The sequence below is a fragment of the Ipomoea triloba genome, chromosome 12, assembly GCF_003576645.1.
Source record: "Ipomoea triloba cultivar NCNSP0323 chromosome 12, ASM357664v1".
Classification (NCBI taxonomy): Eukaryota; Viridiplantae; Streptophyta; class Magnoliopsida; order Solanales; family Convolvulaceae; genus Ipomoea; species Ipomoea triloba.
Genome location: NC_044927.1, coordinates 5,024,236 through 5,042,329, shown reverse-complemented (window position 1 = coordinate 5,042,329; position 18,094 = coordinate 5,024,236). Strand labels below are relative to the sequence as shown.

The 18,094-nt window shown below is 35.2% G+C and overlaps 2 protein-coding genes across 3 annotated transcripts; both read left to right on the top strand.

Annotated features, from left to right (window-relative positions):
• Positions 1-256: 256 nt before the first annotated feature.
• LOC115999026 (pentatricopeptide repeat-containing protein At5g15280, mitochondrial) lies at positions 257-4,910 on the top strand. 2 transcript variants are annotated; one of them, XM_031238751.1, is made up of 2 exons: positions 257-4,032; positions 4,781-4,910. In XM_031238751.1, exons 1-2 carry the CDS (start codon positions 326-328, stop codon positions 4,839-4,841), a joined length of 3,768 nt encoding a protein of 1,255 aa, XP_031094611.1. In that variant the 5' UTR covers positions 257-325; the 3' UTR covers positions 4,842-4,910. The 2 variants fall into 2 exon arrangements, with proteins under 2 accessions (XP_031094611.1, XP_031094612.1); XM_031238752.1 differs by having other exon boundaries at positions 257-4,042; positions 4,781-4,887.
• Positions 4,911-5,037: 127 nt separating this feature from the next.
• Positions 5,038-6,241, top strand: LOC115999028 (casparian strip membrane protein 1-like). The gene is made up of 3 exons (XM_031238753.1): positions 5,038-5,364; positions 5,488-5,611; positions 5,702-6,241. Exons 1-3 carry the CDS (start codon positions 5,060-5,062, stop codon positions 5,915-5,917), a joined length of 645 nt encoding a protein of 214 aa, XP_031094613.1. The 5' UTR covers positions 5,038-5,059; the 3' UTR covers positions 5,918-6,241.
• Positions 6,242-18,094: the final 11,853 nt, after the last annotated feature.

Sequence of the window (18,094 nt, the reverse complement as noted above, 5' to 3'; positions counted from 1 at the left end):
CTTTTTCAAAATGGCTTGCTATTTACTTTTTACTAATGACTCGTGATTTACTTACCCCAAAACTATTGGACAAGGATTTTAGGGATGGTCTCGCATAAGCTACTAAATTTAATGTAAAAAAAAAAAATCTAGAAAGAAGCTACTAAATTTAATGAAAAAAAAAATAAATCTAGAAAGCAAGAAGATGGGCCTCTAGTAAGCCCAAGAGTGGCAACCATGGGCATCTGAAGTTGATGATGGACATGGACGGCTGAGATAGAAAGGAACAACGAAGTGTTACTACTCCTCCACTGTTGTTTCTTCCATTCCATTCCATCGCAGTCGAATGCTTCATCTTCTTTTCAATTTCCATTCAAGCAGGCTGCAAATCAAGCAGGTTCATTTCCTTCTCCTCCATTTTACTCCTTTCTCCTCCATCCCTCTCCAATCTTCTGCATCGCCTACAAAACCCACCACAAATAATGCATCTTCGGATAACTTTCGTGGCATTGCAAAACATGTGATATCCAACTGCTCACATCTCCGCGACAACACCAAATCTCTCAAACATTACTTCCTCACGCTTTCTTGCATCTCCCCGGAAACTGTTCGCAAATTCTGGAGAGTTCGTCTGTTAAAACCCCAAGATGTTCTTGAAATTCTGCTTGGGTTTCAATGCGGCGGCGATAATTTTGTGCTTGAGCCTAAAAAGGTCGAATCTTTGTTGGGGATTTTTAAGCGGGCCAGTGAGCAGACTAAGGGTTTTGAACATCTTCCTCAATCTTACAAGATCATGGCGTCGATGCTTGTCCGGGTTCGCCTGTTTGAGGAGGTTGAATCCTTGCTATCCATGGCGGGTACTCGAGGAATTTTGTTGGAGGATCATGAAATTTTCAGTGACTTGATTCAAGGGTATGTGGATGAGCTTCAATTGAAGAAGGCTGTTTCAAATTATGATAGAATGAGGATTCTAGGCCTAGTTCCATCGTTATCATGCTATAAAGTCCTGCTTGAGTTCTTAGTTCAATTAAATGAGACACAATTAGGGTCTCAAATTTTTGTTGATGCTATAGAGCTTGGTTTGGGAAGAACAATAGCAGAAGGGTGCATTTATGGGAGTGTTGTTCGGCTTTTGTGTGCCGAAGGTAAAGTTCAGGATGCTAGAAATCTTGTTAAGAAGGTTCTAACTCTTGGAATCAAGCCCAATGATTTAGTTCTCAATTCCATGGTTACTGGATACTGTGAGAAAAAGGATTATGATGATATACTGAGTTTCTTTGTTGAAGTAAGATGTCTCCCTGATGTTTATGTTGCCAATAAAATCATACATTCTTTGTGCACTGATTTTGGTTCCGAGTGTGCTAACTCGTTCAGGCTGAAGCTAGAAGAACTAGGTTTTTGTTCCAATGAAATAACCTTTGGGATTTTGATTGGTTGGAGTTGCCATGAGGGAAAACTGAAGGATGCATTTGTTTATTTTTCTGAGATTCTGTCAAGAAGTCTCAAGCCCCAGATATATTCATATGACTCGCTTTTGAGTGGCCTTTTCAAGCAGGATATGTGGAAGCACTCTCAAGAAATTCTCAATGAAATGAAAGATAAGGCAGAAGTGCTCCATCTATCAACTCTTAGGGTTCTTTTAGCAGGGTATTGTAAAGCTAGACAGTTTGCTGAAGTGAAAGCTGTAGTTGTCCAGATGGCAAACTGTGGCTTCATCCAACTAACACCCCTAGAGGATCCACTTACCAAAGCATTTACACTACTGGGACTTGGTCCCTCTGCTGTGAAGATACAAAGAGATAGTGAATTGGGATATTCTAAGGCAGAATTTTTCGATGACCTTGGGAATGGACTTTATCTGGATACGGATCTGGAAAAGTATGAGACTGCTATGGAAAAAGTTCTTGATGATGCCATGCTTCCCGATTTTGAGTCCCAAATATTGAATTGCATTGGGAGCAAAGACATCAAAGAAACTATGCTAATGGTTGACAATATGGCGAGGTGGGGTCAAGAGCTGTCTTTGCCTGTGTTCTCAACATTAGTGAAAGGGCTTTGTGAATGCCGCACTAGTATGAAGACGGTTATCCGTCTGATGGAGGAAAATCCTAAGTTTAAGTATCAGCTTGATCAAGAAACTTCAAATAAGCTTGCTCAGGCTTATGGTAAAAAAGGTTTCATGCACCGAGCAAGAATAATTGTGAATGGGATGCTACAGCAGCATCTAAGTGTTGAGAATCAAACCCATACTGTCTTGCTACTTGGTTTATGCAAGAAAGGCGATAGAAGAGCTCTAGCTAACTACTTGCAGCTTGCACAAAGATATAACTGGGTTCCTGGCTTGAAGGATGGAAAAGCTCTTCTCAGATGCCTATGCCAACAAGGATTGCTTGGCAAGGCTCTAGGGCTATTTGAGGCCGTGCTAGTGCACTACCCTCATAAAGACTTCGTTGCCTTTAATGAGTTTCTTGAGCATCTTTGTGATTCGGGGTATACAAACTCTGCTCTTGTTTTAGTTGACACACTCATAAGCCATGGTTACATCCCTGACCATGGGACTTATTGCCTTCTTATCAATGGATTTTGTAAAGAAAAGAAATTTGCCAAAGCTTTTGTGCTATCTGAAACTATGCTTTCTAAGAATTTCCTCCTGCCCATCGATGTATGTATTAAGTTAATTCCTCAGTTATGCAGGACTGGTAACATTGAGAAAGCTGTTGTTTTGAAAGATATTTGTGCAAAAGAGAAACCTTCTGCTTCGCTTTATGTAAACTGTGTTCTATTGCATGGTTTTTGCCAATCTGGGATGGTTGGTGAAGCATCAAAACTCTGCCAAGAGATGCAGGGGCAGGGCCTTGTCCTCGACAAGGAAGTCTATAATCTTCTAGTTCAAGGATACTTTCAAGCTAAAGACTTCAAGAAAATTGGAGAGCTGCTTGGTGTCATGATCCGGAAGAACTTGAATCTTACAGTTGCAAGTTACAGAAATTTCTTGCACTTAATGTGTGCAGAAGGCAAGCTCCATCTTGCATTGAACTTGAAAGAGTTTATGCTTAAGGAAAGAAACCTTCCACACACTTTGATATATAATATACTGATTTTTCGCCTCTTCTCAGTGAATAAAACTTCAATTGTGAATACACTTGTACATGAAATGGAATCTGAAGGACTGCTGCTTGAAGAAGTCACTTACAATTTCCTCATTCAGGGATTCTCTCGGTGTAAAGATGTGTCATCTTCCTTGCAGTATTTGAAAGCTATGATGCAAAAAGATCTTAGGCCAAATAATCGTAGTCTTAGAGAGGTAATAAAGTGCCTTTGCTGCAATGGGGAGCTTGAAAAAGCTTTGAACTTGTGTGAGGAAATGGAATCGAGAGGTTGGACTCTTGGTTCAGTCATTCAGAATGTCATACTCGAAGGCCTTCTTTCTCGTGGCAACCTCAGAGAAGCAGTGCAGTTTTTAGACCGTATAGCTATAAAAGGCCTGATTCCAGGAAACATCGACTATGATGTTCTTATTAAATGGTTTTGCCAGCACGGAAATGTAGACAAAGCAGTAGATCTTCTGAACATAATGTTGAAGAAAGGGAATGCCCCAGACTCTACCAGTTTTGATTACGTTATCCAGAGTTTTTGTTCATGTAACATGTTGGATCTAGCTCTGGACTTCCATACTGAGATGTTATGCAGGAACCTAAGAACAAACATCAGCACATGGAACACTCTTGTCCGTAGCTTATGTAAAGGAGGCCGAGTTGCAGAGGCAGAAAATTTACTTGATTTGATGGTTCGAATAGGTGAAATTCCAAGCAGGGAAATGTATTACGCTGTGATTAATGAGTACCGCTCTGAGAAGAGCTTTAGCAAGGCATCTCAGGTTTTACATACAATGCAGCAAAGTGGGCATGAGCCTGATTTTGACACTCACTGGTCTCTAATCAGCAATTTGAACAATTCCAATGACAAAAACGGGGGTGAAAAGAAAGGTGGATTTTTATCAAGATTTCTTTCTGAAGTTGGATTTTCTCGGAAGAATCCAAATGCCAAGAAGGGGTAACAAAGTGTATATTTCTCTGCACTTACGCTCAGTTTTGTTACTTTTTTCTTCCTCAATATGTGGTAATGTATTGTTTACTAGAAAGTAGAAACTAGAGTAATTTAATATGGCAATGAAAAAAAAATCATTAACTGATACGGAGTATAATTTAACCAATGTTGCAGAAAGCGCTAGGCACTAGTTGGGCGCCCGGGGGCGCCTAGCGCCTAGGCGGCAGAGTAATCCGAGTATATCGTTTCCGCTTTTTCCACTCAAGGCTAGGAGTTAGACTGTTATAATCCCCAAATTAGTCAACTGCTTATGTTAGATGGTTAGTTGAGTACATGGCTAGAGAAATATAAAAGATGAGTAGCCGAGTAGGCCAAAAAAACCACTCGGCGGAGTTGAGCGCCAACTCTGCCGAGTTGGGCACCGACTTGGTTGAGTTATGCACTCAACTTGGCCGAGTTAGACTCCTAACTTGGCGCCTAGGGCGCCTAGTCGGCCAGTTAGTCGGTCGGCAGACTAAAAGCCGCCTAGGGTTCACTGCTAACATTAAAATGTCATGTGTCCTACCTAATCTCTTTTGTCAAAAATTAGAAATAAACAAATTCATAATGCTATAAAACCTAGGAAACAAAGATTTATGGACAGTAGTTCAAGGACATGTTTGAGTTGTTAGGCACAAAAGCACTAGTAAAATAATACTTGTCCCTTAAAAAGATGCAGGTAAAGTCTCACTATTATTCTTGCTTTACTTTGCAGGTCAATAACAAAACCTGGCTCTCTGAAGATAAATCATATGGCACCACATGTTCTAGTCTGATTAAATTTAGCATAACATTAGCCAAGAAAAGAAAATGGCAAGACAAGAAAAAAAATTATAATTATCTGATAAAAAGCCATTCAAATTGGATTTGCTTTACCACCTGTATTTTTGTTTGGCCACATATTGACTAATGCATTTGGCATTGAGAATATGGTGTTTTCCACACCAACCATCTCAAACCGCAATGTGCATTCTTGATTGTACTACTTGACAGCATGTATAAATTCACATGCTTAGCCGAGATAATTCAGTCTCAAACCAACCAGATAATCACATCCTTGGTCCTTGGAGCTAGGAAGATGAAACCAGAAACTCTTGAAGCCAGTGAGGCCTCCAATGAATCTCCCCCGAAGACTGACGTGAATAAAGGGGTGTCCAAACTCGATTTTATCATGAGAATTGTGGCCATGTTTGGTACCTTAGGGAGTGTCATTGCCATGTCAACTATTAACCAAACGCTCCCCTTTTCCATGCAATTCTTTAGGTTTGGGATCAAGCACAATGGTCTTCCTACCTTCACGTAAGACTTCATCACACTCCGTCGTTAATATTTAGCTATCTTGAACTATACCATATGGTCGCAACCTTGTTAAGTATTCCTGTTTATGAAATTTAATGATGCCATTTATATTTTGCAAAACAGGTTCTTTGTTGTGGCAAATGTGATTGCAATTTGCTACCTGGTTCTATCCCTTGCCCTATCAATCTTCCACATAGTGAAAAGTGGTGCAGGAATCACCAGGGTAATTTTGATCTTCCTTGACACGGTAAATTCCCTCAAATTATGAGTATTACCTAATGTGTCGCTAAACAAATAGTGTTTTGACCGAATAGCTGAGTGGTTTGCTGTTGTGCAGGTAATGCTAGCATTATTGACATCCGGAGCTTCAGCTGCTGCGGGCATTGTACACCTAGCACACAACGGCAATGTCCAGGCAACCCCGGTCACCATTTGCCAACAGCACGACTCTTTCTGCGAGCGTGTCTCGGGTTCTTTGGTCGGATCCTACATAGGATGCCTCGTGTTTTTACTGTTGATTGTGTTGTCCGCTTTAGCCCTTTCTAGAAACTGATCCGCACTGAATAATCCAACAAAGATGTCCACGTTGTATTTGGTGATCGAACTTTGTTTGCATCCATTCGTGTTTTCTTGTTCGGGTTATTTTCTAAATTTGTTGTTGATTCACATAAGAGGGAACACTATCAATGTAACCCTCCCTTCATGTTTTGCTAGCTGTGTGATTTTTTGTACTGGCCACAGGAGAGTTGGCCCCATGATTAAGATAAGACATATAGATAGCTTAGTCTTAGGTTGTGTCTATCCTTTTATCTGATAAAAGGGACCATGTATTGTCATATGTTTTTACTTGAGTCTATGATTGTCTGTCCATTTTCCATTTTCTTACAGATAAGCTTTATAGTACCACTTCTATATATGGGATCCGTATTACTTACTCCAAGGAAGATTGCCCCTTAGAACAGTACTACAGCTATAGGGTGAAGATGACCTTAGTCTTCAAGTTCATGCATGGCAGTAGTGTCCACTACATACTCTCAGATCCATCCATATCCAAATGCTTCCAAGTCAACTTGTTTTGTATAAAAAAAATCGAAATGTCATTATATTTAATAGTATTTTAAAGATTTTGTTAATGGAGAAAAAAATGTCATTCCATAATAATATTATGATCAAAGAGAATGAATATTTTGAAAAAAGAACTAAAGTGAATTTTCATCTACAAGGGAGCCTTATTTTGTAATGGTTGACTGGTCTATCAATTACGGAGTAGTATATTATGTTTGACAGAACTCACAGAAGAGACATCAATTATAAAACAAATAAGTGGAATTCAATTTGGTTGTTATACAATGAACCAACCATAATCTACTACTGCTTTCACATCGCTCTCAAGTCTCAACGCCATTGGTTAGTTTGAACCAACCAACACCTTCATGATTTATGTCTTCCTCTGTTCCTCACCACTACATCAACATATATATATATATATATATATATATATATGCGCCCTGAGTAATATGTTTGTATTGCATCATATGAGAATAAGCGAGGGTAAAATTAAGAATCAATTTTAGTCTTATATCTTCTAAAAAAAATCAGAGAGATATTATTTTTTTAGAAGAAAATATGGTGGCATTATCGTAACTTTCTTCTCCCCAAAGAGTTCACTTGCAACTTGAGCTACCCCATTGGGTTGTGACATTATTGTAATTATCACAAGTTTTACTATGTAAATTTAAACACTAAAATCTACACTTCTTATAATTTTTTAAGTTTGCCATTTAGTATTAAAAATTAAAATATTGCACTTGTAAAAATGTGCAAGTAAATTGCACTTATGGCCTGTTTGGTTGGATGTAGTTTGGGGAGAATTGTAATTCAGTGAATTCCCAAACTACAGTGTTTGGTTGGAGGGAATTGCAATTCCTTCCAAATGATGAATTGCAATTCATGGGGTATTGCAATTCCTTCCCCATGAATTGCAATTCGGTGGAGAGGAGGGGCAATTTGTTGGTGTAAAGACAATTTTGCCCCTCCTCCCATACCCTTTGTCTTTTTTTTAAAAAAAAAAATTAATTTGAAAGAATTATTATTATTATTATTATTATTTTGAAAGAATTATTATTATACTTATTATTATTATTATTAATTATTTTTGAAATTATTACTACTACTACTACCACAACATAAGGGCATTTTAATCATTTTGTCGCTTCTTACCTTTTAATTCCTTGTACTATTATTTCTGCATACCAAACACTGTAATTTCAATTCCTACTTTATTCATTGAATTGCAATTCCACCGAATTACAATTCTTTTCCCCCCTAATTCCTTCCTCCCAACCAAACTCCCTGTTAGAGTTTATATTTTAGAATTTATGTCTGAGTTCTTGGTTTTATTTGGTTTAGAATTAATGATAATTACGAAATTGTCACTATTTTTTAAAAAAAAAATGATTAATCTGTTTAATTTTTACAGATATAAGAGTAAGATTAGTTCTCTTTTTTTTTTTTGGGTGTATTCTCATTAGATAATAATTCAATCCGACCCGTTTAACAAATAAAGATTCGTAAAACAGTCTCACACAAGTGTGACATTCTGAAAGATATATGACTAACTTTTCTTTTTACCTAATAAATATAAACCACGTGGCGAGAGTGTTTTTGTTGGTTGATAAATGAAGCATATAATTGTGATATACGTAAGATTATTTAAGCTGATGCCGACACATTAACTTTATTTATTAGAATTGAAGTATAATTTGCGGTAAATAATGTAATCTGGAATTTTGGGCGAACGCCACCGCTCCACGTGCTTGTTCCCGGAGTGGCCACATGTCGGTACAGATGAAACATGGCCCACTCTGCGTTTTTTTTTTTTTTTTTGAAAAAACCCACTCTGCGTTAGTTTTAGCAAAAATTAGGTTTTGATTTTTAATGTAACCATCCACGTGCAGGTTCGGTAACTTTGTTCGTCGGCAGGAACGCGGATGGACCGGAATGCGGCATCTGGTATCCACGTGGATTCTGAGGAGACTTTGACTATGGTGTTGTTTCAAAATGATAATCGGATTCTAAGGAAGTAGCAATCTCGTCATATGTCTTGATTATATTAAAAAAAGATTAACGGTTACAATTATATGAAAGGTTTTGTCTAATAAGGAGATGAAAAGTTTTGTCTAATAAAACATAAAATAAGGTTTTTCATCTGACATATTCTAAACCTGTCATTTTCATCTAGGAGACAAACCATTTGTGGTGCAAACAGTACAACTGTAGGAAGACATTTGGGATTTCTGCTACAATGATGGTTTGCAGCTATTTAAGGTCCTTCACCTCTCACTGCTCATAACATTCAGTCTCATACACCATCCAGAGAGTATAGAGTAGAAGTGAGAGAAAAATACAGTTCATTCAAGCAAAGGCAGCAAGTAGCACAGTTCATTCACGCAACAACAAACACCAACTATGGCTGAGCACAGTTCATTCACGCAACAACAAACACCAACTATGGCTGGAGGTTAGATCCTTAATATTTCAGTTTTATTCTTACAGTTTGGAGGTTAGATCCTTAATATTTCAGTTTTATTCTTACAGTTGGTATCAGAGCCAAATATAATTTCAGTTTTATTCTTACAGTTGGTATCAGAGCCAAATATAATCTCTGCCTAGTTATTAGTTTGAATGTGTATGCAATATGAATATATTTATTATACTAAAAGCATACATATATATTTGTGCTTTGCTTTTACAGTACATATATATTTGGATTTAATATATGTATATATATATATATAAGCAAATTTCTGCTCAATATTTGCATATTAATATTTTCCATATCCACATATACATTTATTTGGATTTTATGTGTATATACATAAATTTTTACAATAATTTATGGAAAATATTATAACAATTTTTCGAAATATACATTCGAAATAAATGTCATATATACATACTGCCTTTGCGTTGAATTCGACAATGCCGGTGACGGAACTCGAAAAATCGCTGGACGACCATGGTTGAGCACCTCCTGTGCGGATGCGATGACGGTGGCGGCTCTGTCCTCCGGTCTCAGATCGGCTCGGGGCGGCGGAGTGAAAGGTGACCGGCGATGGCGGTGGTTGCGAACGGTGGCCGGCAACCTCTCTCGCTTTCTCTCTTCGCGTCTCTCCTTCAGTCGGCTCTCTCTCTCTCTTGTCTGCGTAAATGAGCTAATGGCTGCTGATGGAAAATACATAATGAACTAGCAGGAGTAACAGCTAGGTTATAACATTATAATGATCTATGGTCTATGGGCTTGGGCTAAGTTAACATTATAATGGTCTATGACTTTGGGCTTGGTCCTACTTTTTGATTTGGGAAATATTGAAGTAGAAGAAGAATGATGAAGGGAAATTATATTAGTTTGGGTTTGGCCCAATTCGGCCAAGCCCATTATACCTTAAAAAAAAATTATAATTGGGCCCATTTAGATTGTTTAAGTCATTTGGACATGCTTTAACTTTTGGGCTCATTATAATTATATATGAGCTTGCTTTAGTGTTTTCCTTCTATCATATTTGGGCTTCTTCTATCCTTAATTGTTCAAGATTAATTTCTCCTTAATTTATTATTAAATTATCATTTAATTGTGAGTAAATATTAAGTTTTACATTTGCTATTTGGATTTTAATTTAATAATGAGAATTATATTAAATTGCCTTAAGTATTGCAATTTAATTATAAAGTATAAGTTCATAATATGCATAATCTGAGCATGCTATTTATATTTGTTGCAATAATTATTTGACTGTTATAATTATGCCTTTAGAAAAACATGTTCTTTAAGGATGAATTTAGAGCCTTCTAGGTCTGAATTAAATGTTTATTATGCATGATATAGTGCCTTTTAGGTGAATTTAGTGCCTTTAAGGATAGATTAAGCATATTATTACTCTTCAGTTGTGTCTATTTAAGGGCACATTAAAGAACCAAAGATAGTTCACCCTTTTAAAAGCCTTATCCATAGGTGAACTCACAATCTTATAGATCTCTCAAACGATTTTACTTCAAATATGAAAACACATGAATTAGGGAAGTTTCTTGGGAAGGAATACTAGTTATATGGCCCTGGCTTAAAACGCCTTGCTGGTTGAAACTGCCATAGTGCCTTCAGCCATATTGCTACTAGTCCCCTTGCGACGCTACTCTGTCTAAGGAGTTGGTTTTTAAAGGAGCCTTAGCACCTACCAACTTTCCTGGGAGTATACCTAAGGATTGTCTATCATAATTTGGTTTAATTGGTTTGTTAGGCTTTAAAATCTCTTTTGCCAAGTGATTACAATTTTGATTAATTAAAGAGTAGCCACAGCATCTTTAATTGACTAAAAATTATTAAGTTTAATCACATAAAGATCGACAATAATATGTCTAGTGATCTTATAATTTTAATTAATTGAGGAGTAGCCACAGCATCCTTGATCAATTGAATTTATATATTAAGTTGTTAGATCACATAAAGTTTTAGACATATCAATTGTGATTAATTATATGTAATATAATGAAATTTAGCCCACAGGCAATTTTGTTATATTTATATGATTAATCAGGATAAAATATCAAGTTATGATCATAATTTCGCCCACAGGCAATTATGTATCGGCATATAGTTTGATAGTTTTGTTATTAAGGGTGGAAAAAATCAAATCAAAATCGTACCCATTCTGTTTCCACCATTCAGCCTGATGAATTCATTGTGCGTAAAAATTTCGCCCACAGGCAATTTTTATGGCATACGAATCTATATTTTGCATAACTTACATTGGTAACAATATGCACTTCTCTCTCTCTCTCTCTATATTTTGCCTCGAAAATTTTAACCAAGCCTTTATTTCCTTACAGCATTTCAATCTCTTAATCATACAAAACTGAACATTGAAGTTCCAGAACTTAGGGGTTACAATTATAAAATATGGAAAGAAAGAATTCTCCTTAATTTAGGGTGGAATGACTTAGACTATGCTATACATAATGAGAAACCACCGGTCCCCACTAAAGACAGTACCCAAGATGACATTGTGTTATATGAGCGATGAGATAGGTCTAATTTGCTCACTACAATGTACATCAAGGCGAAAATATCTTATGAGATTCGGGGTTTTATTAATGAAAAGCATAAAGATGTCCGAGCATTACTCAAAACTATTGACGACCAGTTCGTCACTTTAGAAAAGTTTTTAACTAGCACCCTTATTATGATATTTTCTTCTCTCCACCTCACTTCCATTAAGGGTGTGCGTGAGCACATCATAGAATTAAAGGACATCGTGGCTCAACTCAAAACTCTTGGGGTAGACATGTAAGATGATTTCGTGGTGTACTATGCTTTGAATACCCTACCATCACAATATCAACCCTTTAAAATTTCTTATCACACACATAAGGAAAAATGGTCTATTTCTGATTTAATGATCATGTGTGCTCAAGAAGAAATAAGATTGGTGAATGAAATGGGTGATAGTGCAATGCTGGCTACAGCATACAAGAAATCTAAATCTGGCAAATCTCGGGGTTCCACTTCAAAAGCTAACAGGAAGAACAAAATTCCTTCTCAAGATAGCATAAAGAAGGTGCATAAGTGCTACTTCTGTAAAAGGAAGGGACACATGAAGAAGAATTGCATCAAGTGGATCAAGAAGAAAGGTAATCTATCCTCATTCGTATGTCATGAATCTAGTATGTCAAATGTTAATACTAATTCATTGGTGGATTGATTTTGGTTAAACTATCCACATTGCAAATTCTTTACATGATATGCAAAATTTGAAACAACCAATGGGAAGTAAGTGAACCATCTTATATGGAAACAAGATGGGCTCACCAGTTGAAGCAATTAGGACTTGTACTTTAGTATTAAGAAAATGGATTTGTTTTGTAAATGGTTTGATTAGACCTTTTATGTATCTAGTTTCTCTAGAAACTTGGTTTCAGTTTCAAAACTTGTACCATTTGGATTCCAATTTAAGTTTTATTGCAAGTATTTTCAATTGTTTCACAATTCTACTTGTATTGGAAAAAGGTACATTGTTTGATGGTCTTTATCATATTCACTTACAAAACAATCTAATTTACAATTCCTTAAATGTTGAAACTAGTACCAAACGTTGTAGTATTAACAAAAATTCCTCAATGTTATGGCATTGGAGATTATGATATATCTCCCTTGAGCTTATTAAAAGATTAGTAAAGGATAGAGTACTTTCTACTCTAGACTATACTAATTTTGAGACTTGTATTGACTACATTAAGCGTAAGCAGACAAACAAGTCAAAGAAATGTGCCAATAGAAGTTCAACATTGTTGGAAATTATACATACTGACATATATTGTCATGATATGGATGTTCATAGTCAGAAATATTTCATCTACTTTATTGATAAACTTTTCAAGATTTACTTATGTGTATTTACTTCATAATAAGTATGAAGCATTGGATGTCTTTAAATTGTTTAAAGCTTAAATTGAAAACCAATGCGAGAAGCAAATACAAATAGTTAGATCTGATGAGGGATGTAAATATTATGGTAGATACACATGAAAAGAAACTTAACCCAAAGACAATTAGTGCTTTCTTTTTGGATAAGCACAATCTTCTAAGGGTTATAAGTTTTATTGTCCATCACATACTACTAGAATTGTGGAATCAATTAAGAAGTGCTTAAGTTTCTTGAAGATGACTTAATTAGTGGGAGAGATCAATTTAAGAACTTAGTTCCTACTTTCGATCATTTCGCCTCTCACCCTTTATGCCATCCAATAGAGTTGTACTTATGCGCAGTATTCCTTCATTATCTCCTGCGGTCATAAAACTCACTATTGATATTCCACAAGTTGTTGAAACTCAATCAATTCAGGATTTATAGTAAGTTCCTGAACCGATGTAGATTTAACCAATTCAAGAACTGTCCTCAGTTCCTGAAGAGGTAGTTGCCCCGCAAACTTTTTCAAGGTTTCAGTGGTTCAACATTAAAAATAATCTAATCGGGTATGACTTTCAACATTACCTAGTTACTATGTATCGTATCTACAATAATTTGACATTAGAGCCGAAAATGATCCTGAAATATTTTCACCAATCATGTTTTATTCATAATCCAATTTGTGATTCATAATCCAATTTGTGATAAGAAGCCATGAAAGATGAAATGAATTCCATAAAGAGTAACGAAGTTTGGGATCTTGTTAAGTTACCTAATGGGGCTAAGGCTATTCATTAGCTAAATTAAGAGATACAAGACCAAGCTTGTTGCTAAGGGATTCACACATAATGAAGGTATCGATTACAAGGAGACTTTTTCTCCTTTATCAAAGAAAGATTCTCTTCGAATTATTTTGGCTTTAGTTGCACATTTTGAGTTGCAACAAATAGATGTGAAAATTATATCTAGAAGAGGAAGTTTTATGAAACAACCTATAGGTTTCTCTTATAGGGGTAGTGAGAATTTAGTATGTAAGCTTAAGAAATCCATATATGGCTTAAAACAAACCTCCCGCCAATGGTACATTGTTGAGTTTAATAGGGTTATTTCTTCATTTGGTTTTGTTGAAGATCCCTTTAATCATTATATATACCAAAAGGTCAGTGGGAGTAAAATTTGGTTCCTTGTTTTATACGTGGATAATATATTACCTTCTACTGGAGATAGGGAATACTTCATGACGTGAAACAATTTCTTTCTAAGAACTTTGATATGAAGGATATGGGTAATGCATTTTATGTCATTTGCATGAAAATTCATAAGGATAGATCCCGGTACATACTGATCTATCGCAAGAAACCCATATAGACAAAGTTTGGGAAAGATTCAGATTTAGAATTGTTCACCAACTCTAGCTCCCATAACAAAAGGAGATAAATTAAGTTTGAATAAATGTTCTAAAATTGACCTGGAGAAGTCCATGAAGGACATTCCATATGCTGAAGCAGTTGGGTGTCTTGGATACATTTAAGTATGTACAAGACCAAACATTGTTTTTGGAATGCTATGACGATACCTGCATAATCCAGGCAAAGACCACTAGAAAGCTGTAAAAGAGTTTTAACGTATCTCAAAGATACTAAAAACTATAAGCTTGGGTTTAAGAAAATATCTTAGATGTCATTGGATATTATCATGCGAACTTTGCTGGCTATATTGATTCTCAAAAATCAACTTCAGGGTACATATTTATTATGGCTGGTAAGGCTATATCATGGAAAAGTGTTAAACAAAGTGTTAAACAGTCTTTAATAACTACTTCTACCATGAAAGCCAAGTTCGTTTTCATATTTTGAGGCCACTTCATAAGGTGTATGGCTTAAGAATTTCTTCTCTAGGCTTAGAATTTTTGGATTTTGTATCTAAGCCATTAAGAATCTATTGTTACAACTCAGCTACAGTTTTCCTAACTAAGAACGACAAAAGTGGGAGTCGAATTAAGCACATCGACATAAAGTTCTTAGCTATAACGAAGCGTGTTAAAAAGTAAATTGTGGTCATTGAGCACATCAGTACTGAGTTGGTAATAACATATTCCTTGACTAAAGGCATGCCTACAGTTAAATTCAAGGATATTGCTGAAAAGATGGGACTTTCACCCATTTTGTAATATTGTATATACATACAATTTTAATGAATGAAATTCTTTCGCATTCAGAAATTTTCTCATAAAGTGTGTACACTCTAAATTCATTGAGAAAATATTTCAGTTGGACTTGAAATAAACATATGGTTTATTTCATAAAGTTTTTTTTAGTTTCCTAATTAAGAGCTTGAAGGCAGTTTGCATTTGATCATAATGGATATTATTCGCACTAATGAAAACATATCATTATGGTTGGTGTTATTCTATTCTTTAAGTTTAATGTTTGCACCAAGTGGGAGAATGAAAGGTTTTGTCTAATAAGGAGATGAAAAGTTTTGTCTAATAAAACATAAAATAAGGTTTTTCATCTGACATATTCCAAACCTGTCATTTTCATCTAGGAGACAAACCATTTGTGGTGAAAACAGTACAATTGTAGGAAGACATTTGGGATTTCTGCTACAATGATGGTTTGCAGCTATTTAAGGTCTTTCACCTCTCACTGCTCATAACATTCAGTCTCATACACCATCCAGAGAGTATAGAGTAGAAGTGAGAGAAAAATACAGTTCATTCAAGCAAAGGCAGCAAGCAGCACAGTTCATTCACGCAACAACAAACACCAACTATGGCTGGAGGTTAGATCCTTAATATTTCAGTTTTATTCTTACATTATATAGTTGAAATTATTAACTAGGAATATATTTTTTTGTGAGTACAATCCAATCTTAACTCTAGTATAGTAACATCAATGTTATCACACCACAAATTAATTCTAAAGTAAGGGTATGTTTGAAAACTCGGAAAATAATTTTCGGAAATCATTTTCCAGGTTTTTCAGTGTTTGGCAAGAGGGAGAAAAATGTGGTCAATGAAAATTAAGGTGTTGGTAAAAAAAAAAAAACAAAACATTTTTCTGGAAAATGACTTCCCTTTTTTTGCGAAGTCATTTTCTGGAGTCTTTTACACTTCCTCACGGTGTGCCCTCTTTCATCTGCTTCTTCCTCCTTTTCTGCTTCTTTAATTCACCTAGCCGGAAACTAATTTTCAATGACCGATTCAGTATTCAAGTGTGCCCTCCTGACCTACTGGTTTCTGAAACCAGTCGACCGACTAGTTTCATATGTATTTTTTTGTTATTTTCTTTGTGATTTTTTTTTGTTATGAATGAGTGATTTTTTTATAATTGTGATATTTTTGTTGTGATTTTTTTTAGATTGTGATTTTTTTGCTTTGTTTCCTAGATCATTTTTTTGTTCATTTTCTTGAAAATTAATCAAACACACAAAGATATTTTTTGTTGTGTAGCTAAACACAAAAAAAAATATTTAAAAATGATTCATTTTCCATTAAACATTTTTCAGAAGTCATTTTTCTACTTTTCAAACAAACCTTAAGAAAATTACTTAAAAGCTTCTCATATTTGTCCAATTAAAAAACAGTCAGGTTTATTCTCTAGGAAATTGTGTGTGCACATTGCAGTGGCAAATTATGTTATGGACTCAGGTCCACCTTGCAAGGTGGACCTGGGTCCAAAACTACGTCGTTTTTGTCTCTTTTTTTATTTTTATTTTTTTTTAGAGTAAACATATTGTTGAATATAGAGTTGTCCAAAAATGTGTGAATGTAGAGGTTTCAAAGTGTGAATGTAGAGTATATAAATCGTGAATGTAGATTTATGATTGTGTGAATGTGGAGGTTTCAAATTGTGAATATGGAGTATAGAAATCGTGAATGTAAAGTTATGCATGTGTGAATCTGTAATAGAGTTAAAGAAGTTCTAGCAACTTGTAGCCCTGTAATGTGTGAATGTGGAGTTCTCAAGTTGTGAATGTGGAGTATAGGACCTGTGAATATAGAGTTTTGAATGTGTGAATGCATAACAGTGGTAATATAATTACTAAACATATAATCCTGTAATGTGTGAATGTGAAGTTTACAAATTATGAATGTAGAGTATAGTGTATGTGAATGTAGAGTATAATGTATGTGAATGTAGACCCAGGTCCACCTTGCAAGGTGGACCTGGGTCCACGGCATAACAACCCCATTGCAGTCATAGGTGGAGATAAGCACGACAAGTGCACTTTGGTAAATTTGTCACTTTGTGAGTTCCTGACGTGTATTTTTGCTGATGTATGGCAAACAACTAGGGACGGGGGAGTTATAGTGTATTATTTTGAGTATGTTTTGTGTTTTTAGTGTTTTTATGTATTTCAATTGTTGTGTATTTTTTAGTATTGAGTGGTGTATATTTATATACATAATTGTGTATACAGTATCAACCGCAAGGAAAGACGCGACCACATTTGAGCAGATTTCTACATAGATACACACACATATAATACTGAATTATATTTTGTTTATTGATTGAAAGGATCTCGATGGAATTTTTTTTTATTTAATTAGATAACTCAATTATACAATTTAATCATCTTAAGAAGGTTATTGGATACTTTAATTTTTTTTTCTATTATCAAAATACTGAATTGTAAGAAGTGTTACGTTTTAGACTTGTGGTACAAAGCGCGATGGCACCACATGTGAGTAGGAATGGCATCATCATATCACAATTATTTAGCTAATAGTGGTCCCACCATGATTATCCCATCCTGTCTTAATCTCATCAAACTCAACATAATATAGGTGATAACATATTAAATTGGTAGGGGCTAGTATACTTTAATTTATAAATATTCAACATAATCCATTTAATGAGTACAAATAATTTTTTAACTTATGGGTGAAAATTGAATTTAAACTATTTTAATTAAATGAATTAACTTTTCAAAAAAATTAAAATGAATTAATTTCTTCAATTCAATTAATTCGATTGTATTAAAATAAAAATCGATTGATACTAAGGGTGTGTTTGGTTGACATGTTTAGCTATTAGGAATGGTATCAAAGTCATTGTTATTGTTTGGTTGACAAGTTTTAAAACACTACTATGGATTTTGATTACTCAATTAATTGCAAAACTCATTCCCTAATAAAATAAGGGTTTCATTCCACTTCCTCCTCCTCTTCCTCAACTATTAATAATCATTCTCATTCCACCCTACTACCAAACATGCAAAATAATTTCACCAAAATCTATTACCATTTGATGTCCATTCCGATT

Excerpts from the sequence above, each read along its gene's own strand:
- LOC115999028 (XM_031238753.1), top strand. The coding sequence starts at position 5,060 with ATGTATAAATTCACATGCTTAGCCGAGATAATTCAGTCTCAAACCAAC. Across the intron at positions 5,365-5,487 it reads AATGGTCTTCCTACCTTCAC|GTTCTTTGTTGTGGCAAATG; the intron begins GTAAGACTTCAT and ends TTTGCAAAACAG. Across the intron at positions 5,612-5,701 it reads TTTTGATCTTCCTTGACACG|GTAATGCTAGCATTATTGAC; the intron begins GTAAATTCCCTC and ends GCTGTTGTGCAG.
- LOC115999026 (XM_031238751.1), top strand. The coding sequence starts at position 326 with ATGCTTCATCTTCTTTTCAATTTCCATTCAAGCAGGCTGCAAATCAAG. Across the intron at positions 4,033-4,780 it reads AATCCAAATGCCAAGAAGGG|GTCAATAACAAAACCTGGCT; the intron begins GTAACAAAGTGT and ends TTTACTTTGCAG.